This window comes from Hippoglossus hippoglossus, chromosome 19 (assembly GCF_009819705.1).
Source record: "Hippoglossus hippoglossus isolate fHipHip1 chromosome 19, fHipHip1.pri, whole genome shotgun sequence".
Lineage (NCBI taxonomy): Eukaryota > Metazoa > Chordata > Actinopteri > Pleuronectiformes > Pleuronectidae > Hippoglossus > Hippoglossus hippoglossus.
In genome coordinates, this window is record NC_047169.1 from 9877739 (window position 1) to 9896739 (window position 19001).

Sequence of the window (19001 nt, forward strand, 5' to 3'; positions counted from 1 at the left end):
TGCCTTTCTCCTCTTCCTCCTCCTCCTCCTCCTCATGGTCCCATTCCTGCAAAACATGCCGACTCAGCGGCACAGCAATCATGGTGATGCTATTGATATCACCACAGCTCCTTTTTTTTTATATATATATAAATAGTGCTCTTTAAATAAAATGTGGCACGCGGAGAGAAATAACTGTGGGCAAAAATATATAATCTGCTGCTGTGTAATAGCAGTCTAGGCACTCGTGTTTTTTTGTGCCTGATAAAATCAAAGTGCAGAGAGTAAAGTGATTTATCTGGAACCCACTGAACCTTGCTGTTGCAGGGAGGATGTCTGGTCTTCTGGCTGCTTAAATGTGCAGAATCATACTGCCCTCTCATGGTCAAGAGAAATGTGGCATCGTGACGCAGCATTATGGCTGCACTGATGGGTTCCTTATAAAAGATAATCCTGATTTTTAATGATCAAATAAATCACCCGAAGAGCCGTCTTTAAACTTTTTAGATGACAAGTCAAAGAGTTTGCAGAGTGTTTGAACGACCCTCAAAATGGGCCTGCACTTGAATGCTTTTCATTGGTAGCTGTTGTCCTGTCACTGCTTTGAATGTCCAGTGTTTAAGATTTAGGTGAAAAGGATCTATTTGCAGAAAATGAATACAAAATAATCCAAGTGATGTTTTCACTTGTGTGTTTCATCTAAACTGTACGAATTGTTTTTCATTACCCTAGAATGAGCCCTTCATATTTATATAATTTATATTTAGGGGCGGGTCCTCTCTACAGAGGCCGCCATGTTTTTTTTCTTCATGTTTGGAAGGAGAGGGCGAGGTGAGGGGTATTCAGCTGCAACATGCAACTTCACCACTAGATGTCACTAAATTCTACACAATGAACCTTTAAGTCAAGTTGGCAAGGAGTCAGGAATCAAGGATGTGAAATATCTTAGTTCAGTCTCATATCCTCATTTGATTACTTAAATCTGAACTAATCCATATATTTATATTAACCGGACCAAATGTCCATGTACAGTGTGAAAACCAGAGCTAGTTGTGGCAAACCCTTGCAGAACTATCTATTGACTTTGCTGTTTCCCTCACTTTTACAGAGCATCTCTCTGCTCATTGATTTGATTTCTGATCCCTATACTCTCATCCTTCCTGGCTGCAGCAGGCAACTGTTTTCAGTCAAAAACTTTCATAAATGTTGGCAAAGTTAGAGAATAACCTACTTCAAGCTAACCAGGTCAAACAGATAAAACAATTATTTTCCTCTCAGTAGATGGTGGAGAACTAAGACAGAATTAAAGGTTCGTGATTTTTTGATGTTTGAAAGTGCACAATATGACTTGAAATGAAGGCTAATGTTGCCTTGTGTCTGCTGGATGTGGAGAGTGCTCGCAAACATGTTACCTTAAAAAGCTTTGGGGATTTGGGATTTTGGGTTTGTTGTCGTGAAAATGAATGAAACCCTCAGAAGAAGAATGTCTATCTATCATTAAATCGTCACACATTTATTTAAGTGAAAACAAACTTTGAGAATGCAGCACCAATGCTATTTGAGTCTTTTTCAGTGCTGCCACCATAACTGTGTCACTGCCACCAGCTAGTGTACAATCACATTATCCAGTTACACGCTGTTAGATGCTCTTTCTGAGTGATGCTACGCTTTGCAAAGTCAAAACACAAAATGACAGGAATTGAAAACGCACCATGCCTCCAGAGTGACACAATCATTTCCGTAGTTCACTCAGCTGTAGAGTTTTAAGAAAAAATTTATTCACATTGATATCAGTACATTTTTTGAGTGCACGTTTTTTAAATACTGTATTTTATGCATATAGATAAACGTCTACGTGTGTGTTCTCCTCCATCCTGTATTCGTGATTTCTCAACAAGCACGCTGATAAGTGTTACAACTCACAAGCAGTTTGTGTACTGGGGGCGTAAAAGAAACATCATCAGTTCTGCGTGTTCACTTGAATAATTGTTATTTTTTGTACAATTTACCTGTCACGTAAGAGAGACAGAACCCAAAACAAACAGGAAACAAAGAAAAATAAAAACCCAAATGCGAGATCAGGTCTTAGCAGCGGACAGATACATTTGACAGGTAATACTGTGCTTATGAACGCATAGCATTCTCACACTAACAGTTATTATCTCACATTCTACTAATCTAGTCTACAATACACTATCTCACATCGCTGAGGAGTCTCCTCCTCCTGCTCCTTTTTTCCCTCTGTAATTAATCCCCTCTTCCTGTTATCTCCTGTGCTGTTGTCCATGTCCTCCTTTACATGTCCTCCTCCCCTCTGTCTCTCTCTCTTTCTCTTTTTCTCTCTCTTTTCTCTCCTGCGCCTCTTTATTCCTGGACGTTGAGGATCTGTGCAGATAGTCCGTTGTGCCAGTTCTTCAGCTTCGCAAAGCGAGGCCCTTTCACCTCTGACTCAAACTTGTCTCTGAAGGTGAGGAAGGAAGGAAAAGACTCTTACATGTGGTGACAGGGATGTTTTTCAATTTAATACAAAAACTAAACAATGGAGTACGATTCTTTCCTTCCAAATGGGATATCAACAAGAAGATGGATGCCACTCTCATGTCTGTAGAGAAAATTGTCTTTTTATAAAGTTGTCTCCACGTCCTCTCACTATTCAGAAATTAAGGTAAAATACCCCGGATGAGGATGCTGCCAAAAATCGGCCAATAGTTTAATAGGTTAGCTTAGTTTAGCATTAAGAATAGCGGCAAAGCTAGCCTGTGTCTTGTGTAACAAAAAAGCAACCTCCAGAGTTTAAATCTAATATTTCGCTATAAAAGAAAGCCACCTAACGTCCTCTTTTTCACGTGTCATAATTCCTATGGTCACTAGAGGGCTTTGTCACGTGAACATAAGAGGGAATTGTTTTAGTTTAAAATTTACTGCACAGACATGGGAGTGGAATTCATTTTCTCATCTAACGAAGAGCAAACAAGCACATTTCGCAAAATGTAGAATTCCTCTATTCATGAAGCAGGCGTTATTTATCCACTAAAGAAAAATGCATATTGATCTGAAGTGCATCTGTCTGTAAAAGAAATGTAATAACTCCTCCTTACCTCGACCTCTGCAAGGCTTCCTCATCTGGGTCTTGCACTGTATGGAGAGAGAAGGTTGTTAAGTGGCAACTAATGGGACGATAACTCAGTCTGAAGAAGAATGGAGGATTTGCCGAGATGAGTATTAAGAAGGTCACTAGAGAAAGTAAAGATGGAATGAGTGATAAAGAAAAGAGGAAGCAGTCAGTGTACTGACGGTATTCAGTGCCAGTGATGTGGGCCAGCATTCTGAAGCTCTTGGACTGCAGGTTGGCAGCGCGACGAGCCCATTCAGCCATATCCTGGTTCATCTCTCCTGGCCTGATCACTGCCTGGTACACCGGGGATGCACAGTCTACCACAGGGTCCTTGACGGGTAGAGCCCCACTGCAGGGTTGAGAGACCGTTAAAGCTCGGAAAACGTATAAATGCCCATGATCATCTATAGTATATTATCTGCAAGCAGGGATTATATTATATTCACACTCAAATTGTGAGAATTCAAAAGTTGATACCATAATAGAGAATTAAGCATTTTCTAAGATACCAAAAAAACACGGTTTCATATTGTAAGTCAAACTCTTTATAAACATTAAACAGTAGTTTCAAGGTTCATGTCTGATGCACCTCTGACAAAACATTTAGGATCACACCCAGAGACTGGATATAGAGATAGATGACACGTCTCCACTTCCTCCCACTATCTATAAATGAAGCCAAAATATTCTGGATACGAACGCTGCCATCTTGTGTTGTGCCAGATAAGAGTCAGTCTTAGCTGTCAGTCAATGACGTTTAACTAACCAGAAAAATGTAACACTTGACAAACATCAGTGTGATAAAAGCTACCTGAAATCTTTGAGATAAGATTCTTCTGATGTGAACTTGTTTTTTTGAGGTCCTTGTCCCTTCCACTAACATGGCAGAGGCGGGATTTATGACCTGCACTGCAGCCAGGTGACAATATGGATGCCTTGGCTTCATTTTTGGGGAGCTGTCATGTCGTCCATCTTGATATACAGTCTATAATCACACCCAACAGTGATGTCACAGTGTGCCGACGCACCCTGGAGTGCACCCTTACATCCCTGCAGCAAACAAGACATTTAACCAATGGAGGACTTTCAGGTGTGATTATGCATTTTTTAAATGAAACAACCATGGTGCCTTTTTTTTAACTACCACAAGGGAGTGCCAATATCACGCATTTTCAAATCCTAATTTATTTTCAAATTCTATAGTGGCTTTACTGTCACATAAGATGTGCAGGTTTGTTAAAATGAAACAACACCGTGCGACACTGTTAGACAAGTCAGTCACTTCTGATTGGGCAGTAGTCGTTTATAAACCCGTGATTTGATACTCAGAACATTCCCATGCCATGAAATCCCATCAGGGTCCTTTAGGCTTTGAGGCTTTTTCTTTTTTAGAGCTGGACTCAAAAATAACCCCAAACTCATCTCACACTCTCACACTCTGACCAAAGTTCCTCTGAGTACTTGCACATACACAAAGAGTCCATGACGGCCTGTGGTTAGTGAGTTCATCCATCAAACGTTTTGCTTTGACACACAATACCTCAGGGACAGATATGAATCAAAACATAAAACACATTTAGAATCGATAAATAGATGCTGTGGGATTTTTCAGTGGGCTGTTAGTTCATGTGAGCAATGCACAAGCTGTTATGAAATCAGGAGACAAAGAGGACACATGTATGAGGAGAGGCAGGATGGAGAAGGAACGCTGCTGTACTTACGCCAGGGGGGAGCCCGCCTCCTCACTGAGGTCGCGACCGGGGAGGAGAGATGGGGAGGGATGGGTGGACGACAGCACAGGTGGGGTTGGTTGTTTTGTTTGTGGATGGAATGAGCAGAGGAAAGTGGGTGAAAGGAAAAGGAACAGGAGTACGGGGCACAAACAGGGACAACAGGGAAAAAGCCCGGCCATACGTACAGTACAGCGGACAATACGTACAGTACAGCGGACATCCAGGTTGTAGCAGCGTTAACGTTTAAGACCTACTGCTTTCTGTCTGGGCTTTTCAAGCAAACTACCTTAAAGGGTCGGTTCACCCAAATTTGAAGACAAAGGAAACTTTTTTAGGAAACACTTTTTCATTTCAAAGTTTTCTATCCTCTCTGTTCCTGAACACAGTAACATGTGACTCCCCTGGATACTTTAATACACTGAGGATTTATATTATGCCCTACAGTTTGAATTAATATTGATATTATATTTATAGTTTTACTTTTATGAGCATAATGTACAATGTCTCAAAAACATCTTGTCCCATCCATGTCCCATTTAATATATATATAATATATATAAAGGTACGTGTTTTTTCTTTGTAACATATATCATCTTTATATTATATATATTATTTCCATGCTATGTATGTCACTTATTGTGAATTTATACCTATTTATATAAAACGTGTATACAAACCCTTATATAACCCTTGTATTTATGTCATATTGTACATTATACCTGCCTTTCTCCTTATATATAAGCACAAATACAGTATAAATACTTGTGCAATCATCGTATGCCACTGTAACTTCTCTACCAAAAATGTTCTTTCTCTAGTACTTGGAAAATTTTAAAGCTGTAAGTTTCCATAAAAGACTTTTCTTTTATAATTACATTTGAAGAGGAGACGCATGTCTTAGAGAAGGATAAAATCTCGACACAAAATTCAAACACTCTCTGCAAATGCAAATTGTAGTTTGGGCGAACCGATCTTTTAATTTCTTGGCACTTTCTCGATCAGTGTGATGTGAAGTCAGGTGTGTGAGCATATTAAAGAGGGAATTAGTTGGGTTGTGCGACCTCACCCGTCGTGTCCCTTGGCCTGCGACTGCCCTGCGATGGCGTCCATGATGGCGTCCTGTGAGTACATGCTGATAGGTGTGTTGTACTGGGCGTGCACGATGGTGGCCTTTCCGCCTGGACCCCTCACCTCAATGGGCTTGTGGGTGGACAGGGCAGAGTCTTTCAGTGCGATGGGGTTGAAGCTGGGAGTGTACGCCACACTGTCGGTGTCGGAGCGGAGGGGTGAGTTCAAGGTCAGTGGGTCGGACAGGAGGTTTCAGGTGTGGGGGTGAAGTGGAGAGGTTAACAGTCGGGGTGGGGTAGAGGGGAATTTGAGAGGAAAGGAAGGACAGAGAAAGCAGCAAAGTGAGGACAGGAAACTGGGTCAGCGCGTCGTAAAACAACAGTAGAGGGGTTTATGGGGGTTTGGTAAGCGCTACTAAATTGGGACAAAGACCATCAACTTGCAACTAAACAACTTTTTTGTCTCACTAATGACAATATACAAACTTTCAATACAACGATAAGGCTGACACTCAAATCCAAAGAAAACACAACATGCTGATGTATCACGACAACAGCGTGGCCAAACCGACAGGACCACAGCATAGATTAAAATCTGTCGCACACACACACACACACACACACTGCAGATGATGTTTTACAGCTACACACTTCTGCTCATGCATTTATTCACAGTGATAAACTGTGAATCGGTTCATATTCCCAGAAATGAATATGAAAGATTGAGAGGACCAGCAGAGGTGGAAAACTTAATTGGATTTAGCATTGAAATATTTAGGAGACTATAATAAAGACTAAGATCGAGTATTAAAACTAAAACTAGTTCTTTTGGCTCTTTTAAACTGTGTTAATGTAAATTGTATTTCACAAAGTAAGTTTCTTGAAATCTATATCGATACAGAGAATTGTACGACTCCGGCGGATGTGGCTGAGGAGGTTAAGCAGGGTCTCCCTTAACCAGAAGGTCGGGGTATCAATCCCTGAAGCGTCCTTGGGCAAAACACTGAGCCTGATACTATGTGATGGAAAAAATACTGCGTATAGAAGTACTGTATGAATGTGTGAACGGGACTTATACTGTAAAAAGGTTTGATTAGAAAAGTGCTAATAAATACAGTCAAATTACCATTTACAGCTACAAATAAATGAATGATTGAAATATTGTGAAAGAAGAGTTACTCAAGTACAGTAATGGCAACGTAGTTGAGTACATGAGTATATGTACTTTTTAAAAATAACTTTCCACTTCTGGGGACCAGATGCTGTTGATAACATGTCTCTACTTTTCAGGCTGCAAGGTCATGTTACCTGCCGTAAAAAAAAAATGACCCGCACATTCAATAAGCTGTTTAAGTTGCACTGAAGCTCCACACACATGAATCCATGTTGGACACAACTTCACTCCACACCAGAGTCACAGATCTCTGTCTAAACGCAGTATACTTCATGCACAGGAGAGACATGAGAGTACTGACTTTGCAGCTGTGTTTGCGATAACCTGAAACACACCAGAGAGAGAGACAGACAGAAAGAGACAGACAAAGAGAGACAGACAGAGAGAGAGAGAGAGGAGAGCATGCAATGAATCACCAGTGGCATTTTGGGGATAACAATGGCACCATGTGTGTTTGTGAGAAGCCGTCCGAGCAACAGCGCTATCCTGTAAATCCCATGTGCAGGTCAGAATAGCAGCCGTTTGTCATCGCTGGGATATTTCCCAGCTTCCCCTGCCATCGTCGGGAGTGAGTGACAAGGGCAGAAGTGCCTCAATCACATGACAGTCGTGGAGACACATTTAGCACAGAACAGACCAAGAATACACGCAACCGCACAAACACAACACAAACCACCTGAACCACTGATGTCAGAACTGCTGCCGTTAAATGCAGACGAGGTGGAGGTGGAAATAGAAGCGGTGCCTTTAAAGCAGCACGTGTAACACTGATGTATGCAAAGGATTTTCAACTTTTAATCACTGTTAAAATTCAAAATCCAGTTGTATTTAAGTTATGAAATGACACAACTTTTACATGTGTTTCCATCTATTAAATCACAAATTTCTTATTGTTACAATGCAAAAAAATCATAGTTTGATAACCCTAACCCTATCTAAACTTTTTCATCTACCACTGTGGTACGTTCACTAGTTTCAAACTTGCACTTTAAGATGAAATAACATCTCACATTAACACAAACTCACTTGTGTCTGTCAGTAAATCTGTTCAGTGTCACTGCAGGAATGACCAAGGTGCCGGAGTGAAACTACAACATCCAGGTTCTGTGACAGAATCTAGAAAATCGACAGAATCCGTTTTTAACAGGAAGACTCGCTCATTTGTTTAGAAAAGGATTGATCTGTGAAATAATAAATAATAATTATATAAATAATGTGGTTGATTCAATATTAGTTTTTTAATTGGAGACGGCAGCGATTCTTTTTGCAGCATTGAAGAACATGAGCTGGTGGAACAGAGGCTATAGCCTGCATGTGACGTCGTGTTTCTCTACACGGTGCTGGGATATGTGTTCAGGGCACAGTGGGTAAAGTGGATCAGGCTCAGCAACACCTCATATCTCAGGGTATCTTAAGTTTGGAAAAAAGGCATTCAGGGGATTCGGGATGATGGTGTGTAACCGGAGTCGAGCATTCCATGACCATGTGCAACAGCTGCTCTCTCCTGTGTGTGTGTGTGTGTGTGTGTGTGTGTGTGTGTGTGTGTGTGTGTGTGTGTGTGTGTGTGTGTGTGTGTGTGTGTGTGTGTGTGTGTGTGTGTGTGCCAGGGGAGTCAAAGTCTCTATATACCCGGTGATGTGGGGCTACTGGCAGGGTACTGCCGTCATAGCCCTGCAGTCAGTCTGGAGCACGTTTCCTGACACCTGACTTATCGTTGGCCGTTACTGTAAAGCAGCTCGGCTCCAGAGGGAAAACCCATTAGTGGAGAGTGATATCTGGATGTGATATGTCAGAGGCCGAGCAGCTTACACCCTTAATTAACCTCAGCGGGTTATGAACTCACACCGTCGCTCTGAGGAGAGTTGCCTGAACAGTGGCCACAATGTGACGCCCTCTGCACTCCCGACAATGCAACATGCAGCTCAGTTAAAGGTCACAGTCATTTGGCTCAAGCAAAGATACAGTGAAACAAGTCTGATCTCATCTCCATTTACTCCCACTACTAAGAAATTCAGCCACGACAGAGAAGTCCCACGATATACACACTCGACCAAACATGAGTCAGTGTCAGCTGTCAATCCTGACATTTCTCCCCATTTCTATGGCATCAAATAACAAATTAAAATCAAACTTACTGGGAAAATGAACACTTGAGCATCAGTGTGATAAGAACTGGGAACTTTGAATATCTATTTCAATCCACTAACATGGACGAGGAGGGGTTTATGATCTATACGGCAGCCAGCCACCAGGTGGCGAGCAGTCATGTTTTACATCTTTATATTCAGTCTATGTTTATTCCAGTAATTCTTCAAAAAGAGCAAACAACATCACCGAAGACTTTGCTCAATGGAAAAGTGCCTGCCCTTTAAAAGTTTCCAACAAAGAGACTATTACCAAGTGCCTGTATGATGAATGATAAATATGGGCATTAATTGTGCGTTATTTTGAGTCAGTCTCCCTACAGCACCAAATTACTCCACAGCTGAAAATAGTCCCCAACAAATGATCTATTTGAATAATGTTTGCTGAAAACTACAGTGCCCTGCTGTTTTAAAAATCAAACTTGATATTTGTGATGCATTTTAAGAAAAACTTTGAGAGAAACAAATGGACCTATGGGAATAAGTCATAAAGTTCTATGAGATTTGATTTTCTCCAAAATTTGTGCTAATCTGAATGGGTTTTTTATAGTTAGTAAGTCAAAATAGTTGAATACATCACATGGGGCACTAGGATCTTTGACTTCTGGTGGCTGCAGGTCCCAAAGTATCCACGAGTTTACTTTTACCTCACACCGTAATTAGAAATCATCTCCTTCCTGTGACCTCAAAAGCTATTTCAACCCAGAAAAAAAAAGTTTCCCAGGCAAAATGCAAACAAGCGCTCCCACCAAGAGGAGAAAGCTTCAAAAATGGAAATCAGGGGAAGGGAAACAGCAAAAGATTTCTTTAGAAATGAGAAATGAGTAGATGAGTTTCCACCATTTACAATAAGCGAAGAAACCAAAACCAAAACTGACCACTTGACCTCTGGTTTGGACAGCGTCCGGGACATTTCATCGGGTTGCTGAGGAGACATGACCTTTAGTTCAGTGTCTCCGATCTGCCTGGGATCAAAATCCTCTGATGACCCTGTAGACTGATCTCCTGCTATTCCGTTACCTGGATGTAGGCCAGGTATGTTTGTGTGTACGCTCCCGGAATAGTGCCACATGTGAGAGGAATGAAGGCCGGGACGGCGACGGAAAGTTCTGAGTACGTTTTTCTCATCACGGTCCTGTTAATGTGAGGTTAAACAAGGACAGCGTGACTTCCTGCACTCCTCTAGAGTGAAACACAACACATTTGTCACATTAGTTTGTGGGTGTGTTGTTTTTAGGGGGATTCCTGCAGGAGTGTAATCGTCTCCCCTCAGTGTGACGTGACTGGAGGTTAATCATCTCTTTGGTGACCTACCCAAACGATGGAACTCCCAGGGCGGGCGCCGGCCCCTCTCCTAACTTGCCCTGCATCAGCATCATTTCTTTGACAGTCTCCGGAGAGTAGAGGCCAATTGGGCAATTGTACTGCCCCCGCTGGCTCGGTGTAGATCCGGCAGCTGCTGCGGAGGAGGCAGGGGCTTTGACCGGGGTCAAGAGGAGGTCGGGATCTTTTTTGGGGTAATCCCACTCTGAGGGATTTTTATCCTGGAAAATGTCATCGGACACTGAGATTTAAATTTGAACTTCATCAAAATGTTTAGGCCTGATCTCTTCCTCCATCTTTTCTAAGTCTTTAAAAAAAGATGGGAACACGTCCAGTGAGGCATAACAAAAACAAAAGCTTTAAATCTAAATGAGGGAGCAGCTTGTTTTGTCTTAATTTTCCTGTCATGTGATTGGTGTTTGCTGACCTCTGACCTCTGCACAGGACTCCCTGCAGGTGCACTGTGAATACTTAACACCAGAGGGCAGCGGCGCACTGCCTGATGGCATCGTTAAAGACATGAACAGATTCTCACAAAGGACAAGAGCACAAAACAGACAGACAGGTGTACATTGATGTACATTTGTGCAGAGAAACACTTTATGTTTGCATGAATAACTTTTAAATCTTATGTGTATACATGTGTATATTTAAGGGCATTGTGGGTTTTTATACCTTCTGGTGGGGGATGACTGGCATAGGCGAGTCCATTCTCGGAGTTGCTGTGGGAACCGGTGCAGGGCGTCTTGATCTGTTGATAAGACAGCAAAAAATATAACCGTTAAAAATATCTTTATTCATATGCATTTAAAAAAAGAAAAATTCTAAAGTATCCCTCCAGTCATATGTCTTTTGTTACTCTCAGTCTTCAGTCTTTCTCACTGGTTGCAGAATGTTTAATTGCACATTCATTTGTTTTTCTGTCCTCACGTTAAGTTCCAGTTTGACACAAGTATGTAAGTAAGATTTTGCGACATCACAAATAGTTCAGGAGCCAATCCTGGACCAGTATGTGGACTGGAAACTCGACTCCTCCTGTGCACGTACAGGGAAAATGAATGTGTCCCGCAGTGACACTTGTAAATAGAAATGTATTTGCATATTCACATATTCTTGATGAGGGAGTAGATTTGGTTTTAAAAAGTTAATTGAACAAAACAGACACAAATTATTCAATGCAGAGCAATTGCATGTGTGTCTATTTTTAACACTTTAACCTAAAATGCTTCCCCCTGTCAAATTCTTTCCAGCTCCAGTACCTTGGATGTTCTTTCTGCAGTGTGCGTGTGTCATGTGTTTTAATGTACGTGTGGTAGTTGTTTACTTCTGCATGGTGAGGGCCAGTTTGGAGTTGGCAGACTTGATCTTGTTCTGGGCCTCCAGGTGCGTCATCCCGTCAGTGCTCCCGCCATCGATGGCTGAGATGATGTCGCCCTGGGCCAGGCTGCCACCCGCCGCCTTGCTGCCGGGGGTTATCTATGGAGGAGGTCAACAGGGCAAGTCACACAGGGGAGCACTGACACAGATTCCTCAGCAAACACACAAGCCAAACGGAAAAAGATGTGACGTTTACACAAACACATGTTACAGAGTGAGCAAATATTTGTGCATGCTGAAAGAGCTTTGGTGAAAATCATGAAAAATTAAAAAGCAAATCAGAATGAAAAGAAGTTGTTAATTTTTGCCTCACGCCCTCAAATCTAAACAGCTTTACAGCTCAGCTCAGCTAATGTGTGCTTTCCAAGTCATGCCTCAGTCCACATAGCATTTACGCATTGAATGTAACTGCTCAGTAAATAAGGCTCAAAGGGAGAGAGGAGAAAAGCTAATGAGGCAAAATAAACGAATCCATCCGATCTGCAGATAAAGAGGCTGGATAAGAATCTCTTCATTAGTCTGAGGGACAGTGTGGAGCTGCATTTTATCTGAGAGTCAAACGAGTCTCCACAGCAGCACACAAGGCTCTTCATCATGGTCGCGAATGAGCGGAGAATCAACAGGATTTCTATTGAAAGAGACGTAAGCGGTGCAGGACAGAATTATCTTAAATCTAACGTTGGAATTAACGACGCCTATGTAAAAACGTGAGGATCCAGTGCAGCAGGATAAAGCAGGCTGAGGAGAGTGAGAGAAATAAAAGCACTGCTGGGTCACTGAATCAAACTGTAATGGTGAAATCCAAGAAACACTTTGGAGTTTACGTGAACCCTCACCTCGCACTTCTTTTTCAGTTTTATAAAGACACATCCCCAACACTCCTTTTCTGTTGTCATTCATCTATTGACCTTCGGTTTAACACATATTTCTCTGGCTGTGCTACAAAAGCAGACTTAAGTGTTTAAACTACACAGACAGGGGGTTTAACTGAGCTCAGGGGCCCCGATGCATACACTGGTGGGTCTAGGCTTACAGTCGACTTGTTAAAGAGTTAAAAATAAGCAATGCTGTTGATGCCGGCGGCTTCACTGTGATTGACCAGTCCCCAAACACACACACACACACACACACACACACACACACACACACACACACACATCACACCTGCTGCTGTTATTCATACACAACTTCCTTGATTCTGTTGTCTGTTTACAATAAGTACAGTGCTCCTCGTTTTAAAGCCACATTACTCTGTGTCCCTCATTTCTACTTTTCTTGTCCTATAACGTTGTTCTTGTCAAACATTTTCCTCTTTGTGTTTGTCTTTTGCACATTTTCCTGCTTTAGTATGTGAATTCCAGTCGTCATGCGTGTATGAGTGTGTTTCTGTGTGTTATGGTAGAAAGGCGAGGGGACAGCAGGCGGGGGGGGGACCTATTTCTGCACGGCTCAGTGTCATCAAACACACATGTAGATACATATGTGGACACATGATAGCGCCCAGCCAGCTCTGTCATGCATGTTACGTACATCTCAAATACTTCAAATATTCCAGAGAACAAACAGAACGAAGATGTTGGAGAGTTTTGGAGTTTGAGTGAATTGTTTTTTGCGTGTTTTATACTATATGCTAATTCAGTTTGTTCAAATGCATTAGCTAAGTCGATAGAAATAGACTAAGCCTGGTTATTTTCTCACTCTTTCCACGTGCACAAGCTCATGACAGAAGCGAACCAGAGAGCAGAGAGCTGCTCTTAGTCATTTGGAAACATCTCGGCCTCATGGGAGAATGTAAATAGACTGGAATGACATTGGTAACACATGTTAAGGAAGTTTGGATTAGGGGTACTACTGTATATTGGCAGGTTTTCCCAATTTATACTATGACTGACTGTTCGGCAGCAAACCAGTTTGGCCCGTCACATTTAACAGCTGACGACTCCACTTGACTAACAAGATCTGAGGAATCCGCTGCCTTCATTCCACTTTCCTTTCTTAGGTCTTGGCAAATCTAGGCTGAGCTGAAATTCAAACCGCTGCGGCTTTACGTCAAACTGTAAAGACATCCGGACTTGACATGTCAAGCTGCAGTGTTTTATGTTAACCTGCCGGAGCCCATCATGACCTCATAAATCCAACGATACAGTGTCACCCCCCCCCCCCCCCCCCCCCCCCCCCCCCCATTGGTCGCCCATAGACTGGAACCAACGATAGACCAACATACGTCTGGAGCTGTGAATCAATACAAATGACTGATCAGCAGCCGAGCATCAATCAGGACTCAAAGGGTGGAGGTGTGTGAGGGAGCAGAGTTAAAACCCAACAACATCTAACTTCCTCCCTTTCCTTTCTCCTCTGCCATCCCTCCATCCATCTGTTCCTCCACAGTGACGCCCCCATGCCCCCCTCAGGAGTGGATCCAGAGGCTGAAACCGAAACTGACTTTAAGCGAAAAGTAAAGCTTACTAAAGGTAACACAAGCCGCCATTAGCTTCCCCGCTCACCTCGCTGCCTTCCTGTCCAATTCCTACCCCTCTCCATCCATCCACCTCTCCTGCAATGCTATTTAAAGGAAACGCTGTAAATACACCAGCAGTCCTGCCAGAAAGAGAGAGAGGGAGGGAGAGAGGCCCCGTCTTTCTGTTGCAGAACTTAAAACTAATCTTCTGTTGTTATTTGTAGAGCGACTCTTTATTTTCCCAAATTTTCGGGTTTTTTGGTTGACTAATGCGGCAGCAACTCCAGGAAAAGGTATTCCCGTCTCTTCGGCTGCTCTATTCTACAAATCTCTCTGGAAATTATCTGAGGCTCCCTGTCATCATCATCATGTCAAGCAACATTACATAACCTCTGCACAGCCACTGCTCAGACACACACACACACACACACACACACACACACACACACACACACACACACACACACACACACACACACACACACACACACACACACACACATTACACGCATATGCACCTGCACTCGATGAAGGTGATAACATGCAACATTCATTTGTCCGAACAGGGAAATATGTTCAGAACTGGGACAGTTTTTGTTTTGAAAAATGTAATCTAAGTTGCATATAATTGTTTGAGTGACTATATTTTACAGTGTCAGGGTCTGTTAATTAACCACTTGCACTTGAAATCATTTAAATGCAATTACAGTTGTAAGATGGCACCTAGACTTGAATAAAAACATGAGCTTTTCAACATACTTAGTTTTTTATGATACACCGATGCATCTTTTCACCTGCAAGCCACCAAAATTTGTTATACGCTGATATTCAAGAAGGAAAATGTGATCAAGAAAAACAAATCATAGTTAAAGGGATAATTTAGGTATGAGGTTTGTAATATTGTGCATATTTACGTTGTTTTTCTTTTCAGTCTGATATCAGTTTGGCATAGTCTGTGCTGGAATCCCTGATTTTGTCATTTTTGTCATTTGTGACACTTCCCACGAATTGTTTTGTCACAGCAGATTATTATTGCACCATTGTTTGTGAGTTAAATTTTCAATGTCACACTGCTTGTTGCTTTTGTGTTTGTTTGTTAGTTGCTTTGTCACAACAAATCTGACTCCGTCCTTACCCTGGAGATGGTGAGGGGCATGTTGAAGTCCTTCCCCCCCTGTAGTCTGAAGCCCCATGGAGCAGTGCCGTTCAGAGTCACTGTGTACGTACTCATCTTCGGTCAAACGTCAACACTCCCCCTGACAACGACTCCCGGTGGCCGTGTGGTTTCTCTTCCTGCTTGCTGTGCCCTTGCTCTACGTCCTCCGCTGCTATCCTTTTGACCAAGTCGGCAAATCCTCCGTCAGCCCTGGATTCAAGACCGTCTCTCCCTGTCTGCTCCTAGCTCTCAGGACAAACACCCTGGGGTTGGTGGGTTGGTGGGTGGGTCAGGTGCTGTGGAACCTCTGAGACACACACACACACACACATACATGAACACAGGAACACATTTGTGTACAGAAGAACCAAGCTCAGACATGTCCCCCAAAAAACACCTGAAGCTCCTTCTCCTCTAATCAACAACTTTCTCTACAAACCTCAACTCTGGAAAAGTGCAAACTCTCAAAAATCAATATAAAACTTAGTCTTAAGATGGAGAAGAGTCTCTTGCCTGCAGGGTTGCTGAGGGTGAGGGACAGACAGACTAAGAATAGCCGGAGCGAGCAGAGGCACAGGGGCCCTGGGCCTTATAAGGCCTGTAACACGAAGCCCCAGAATGCTTCACTGCCAATTCACATCGCCAATATAGACCCCTCTTACTGCAACACATTCTCCCTCTCTCTCCCTCTCTCTCTCCCTCTCAGTGTGTTTGCTAACACCCTATTATCCGTGCTGCGCCCTGATGTCATCCACTTTTATGTCTTGCAGTCCTTCACTTGGCTCGAGAAAGGAAACAACAAATTACCCGGCGCCGATTCCAGAGAAACACCGCCGCTTATCCAAGTCGTCTGTTTGTGTGTGTGTGTGTGTGTGTGTGTGTGTGTGTGTGTGTGTGTGTGTGTGTGTGTGTGTGTGTGTGTGTGTGTGTATGTGTGTGTGTGCGTGTGTTTGTGATTCAGAGCAATTCCATTAGCAGCCAACCACAGCCGATCAAGTTTAATAAACACAAACAGCAAATTCAGACATTGTTTAATAGCTGGCGTTGAAACCAGGACGTTTGTACAAAACCAGATTTTAAATGTGATTTTAAAGACACAAGAGATAATGTTTGAGCCATCTATTTATCAATCAATCACTATAGACAGTGCTTATTAATACATACGGCTCCATATTGATGGCACTGTTCTAATTTTAGCTTCTGGTTTTGAAGAGGATTTGTTTTCTTGTCACGAGTTAGAGACGAAGATTGGTGGAAATAGTTTTGACCTATTTTTTTGTGTTTGGAATAAGTAGTGTGTTCTCTTTGGCAGCATCTTTGGCAGCATCCCCCCGGTGGCACACTAACAACACTTCAATACAACGCTCAGCCATGTCAACCCCCTGCACACACACAAACCCAGCATGTAGTTAGTGTTGCAACCCTTATAAAATAAAGTGTCACAGCCATTATCTATACAACACCCACAATGTCTGAATCAGCCTGAGCAGCCGTCGGAGACAGAACGAGATTAAATGGTATCACTACATATCTGTCGAGGCTTCGTAGATTTAGTATTTTTCGCCGGCTCTTAGAATAAAGGAGAGTCTGGTTTGTTGTTCTTACAACAGCCTGAAGGAAAGAGGTCAAACTGTGATCATAGAATCATCTGAGCGTGACTAACCATCCATCCATTATCATACCGCTTAGCCTTTAAAGGTCGTTGGGGGTGGAGCCATTGGTGGAGACTCGTGCTACACTCCAGACAGGTTGCCAGGGCAGACATACAGAGACAAACAACCATTCACTCCCACACTCACACCCAGGGACAAATTAGAGTCTAAAACTACCTGGAGAAAACCCACGCAAACACAGGGACAACAAGCAAACTCCATACAGATCTTGGCCAAACCAGGAATCTAACCGGAAACCTTCTTGCTGCGAGGCAAAAAGTGCCCCTACTGTCAACACTTTTACTGTAAACGTGCTGTAGTGATTATTTCAAGTGTTTTGTTAATGGTAATGGTTTTTGTCCATTTGAACTCGATGGCCCCAATATTCAACCAAAAGTTATGTCGTTGACATTGGATGGAGGGAGCGAAGTGACCAAATAAAAACACAGCAACCACAAAAGCTTGTTATCAATGGTAATGTCTGAGTATTTGTCCTCTGGAACAGTTTCAACAAGAGTTTGTTCAGTGATTCTATCTTGGATCGTGGTGTAAATAATAAAGTCTCGAGTTTTTTTGACACACTTTTATTGTGAGATAAAATCCCTTGTACCTACAAAATCAACAACAGCCGGATGATGTGGCTGTTTTTGAAAAATAAAATAAACTTAAACTTCCTCAGGCAGAGGGTTGCTCAGTGTAAACTGTTGCAATAAGAATGTATTCATATAACAGTCAAGCTTCTTAACACCCACAGCAGCAGCTGTTTTACAATATGTCCTCAATGGTGCTAGAGAATGTACTTGTGCTTAGGACAAGTGGACTGATGAGATTACTTTGTGTCGTGCGTCACAGGCCCATGAACCTATTTATTGTTTTTACTTGAGCTGTTTTACTGTATAATTAGAGCTGATCTACAGCACAATGAAGCTCACGTTTCCCCACTGGCACATCAAATGAATCTGAATGACACAATCACACACCAAGAAAAGCACACACACACACACACACACGTGAGCGCACACAGTCGGAGCACCGTACCTGCTGAAAATGGTGTGAAGGATTACAAGCATGATTACACACTGGAGATATCTCACACACACACACACACACACACACACACACACACACACACACACACACACACACACACACACACACACACACACACAGTGAAGGATGGCCAAAGAGCCAGCAGCCTCACTAATGTAATATTACCTCATCCTGGTCTCAGAGACATCGGTCAAACTGCACTGGAGCACGTTGTTCACTATAATACAATTCTATCAGACCACAAAGAAATTCAATATTTACTTTGAGGGAAAAACAGAAACACATGTCAGATCTTTAAAATATATATATATTATTATTGAATGAAAACAAGAAAACCTGCCTCCTCTTTTTTTTCCTGTGGAATTACTATGCTTGCTCTGTGAACATATGTGAACACAACCTACTTTGGGAAATAATAAGAACTAGGGCTACGTTGTAGCACTAACGGCCCGAGCACAGGCATTTTGAAGCGGTTAGTGGAGAGAGCGATCAATAGGGCCTCCCACCGTTCGGTGCTCGGGCCCTAATTAGTTGCTTTTAATTGATAAGTGGTTTTATATCATTATAGACAGTAAGATAGATGAAATATTGCTGCCAATTCAGATGTAAAGTAAACCCTCTATAATTACGATAATTGCTCCTATATATATGTTGATGTATATGTATATATGTGCTTTTTTCAAAGTTATAGATCGTGTGTGTGTGTTTGTGTTATAGATTCTGTCAGTACATTTCCATAGATATGTTCCCTGCACTAATATAATAGTTTGTTT

At 42.3% G+C, this 19001-nt stretch overlaps 1 protein-coding gene across 3 annotated transcripts; it reads right to left on the minus strand.

The window, feature by feature from the left end:
* Nucleotides 1-1735: 1735 nt before the first annotated feature.
* Nucleotides 1736-16106, minus strand: ldb3b (LIM domain binding 3b). 3 transcript variants are annotated; one of them, XM_034570736.1, is made up of 10 exons: nt 15966-16106; nt 15506-15833; nt 11860-12011; nt 11211-11286; nt 7370-7392; nt 5894-6091; nt 4816-4839; nt 3274-3443; nt 3078-3114; nt 1736-2440 (listed from the first exon to the last, which is right to left on the minus strand). In XM_034570736.1, exons 2-10 carry the CDS (start codon nt 15599-15601, stop codon nt 2344-2346), a joined length of 873 nt encoding a protein of 290 aa, XP_034426627.1. In that variant the 5' UTR covers nt 15602-15833; nt 15966-16106; the 3' UTR covers nt 1736-2343. The 3 variants fall into 3 exon arrangements, with proteins under 3 accessions (XP_034426627.1, XP_034426628.1, XP_034426629.1); XM_034570737.1 differs by having other exon boundaries at nt 16040-16064; XM_034570738.1 differs by lacking the exon at nt 4816-4839.
* Nucleotides 16107-19001: the final 2895 nt, after the last annotated feature.

What these genes read in the sequence shown, in the direction of transcription:
- ldb3b (XM_034570736.1), bottom strand. Translation starts at nt 15,601, where the DNA reads ATGAGTACGTACACAGTGACTCTGAACGGCACTGCTCCATGGGGCTTC. An exon ending in CAGTCATCCCCCACCAGAAG is followed by an intron (nt 7,393 to 11,210) that starts GTATAAAAACCC and finishes GGTGTGTTTCAG; the next exon opens with GTTATCGCAAACACAGCTGC. An exon ending in GAAGCCTTGCAGAGGTCGAG is followed by an intron (nt 2,441 to 3,077) that starts GTAAGGAGGAGT and finishes CCTCACCTTCAG; the next exon opens with AGACAAGTTTGAGTCAGAGG.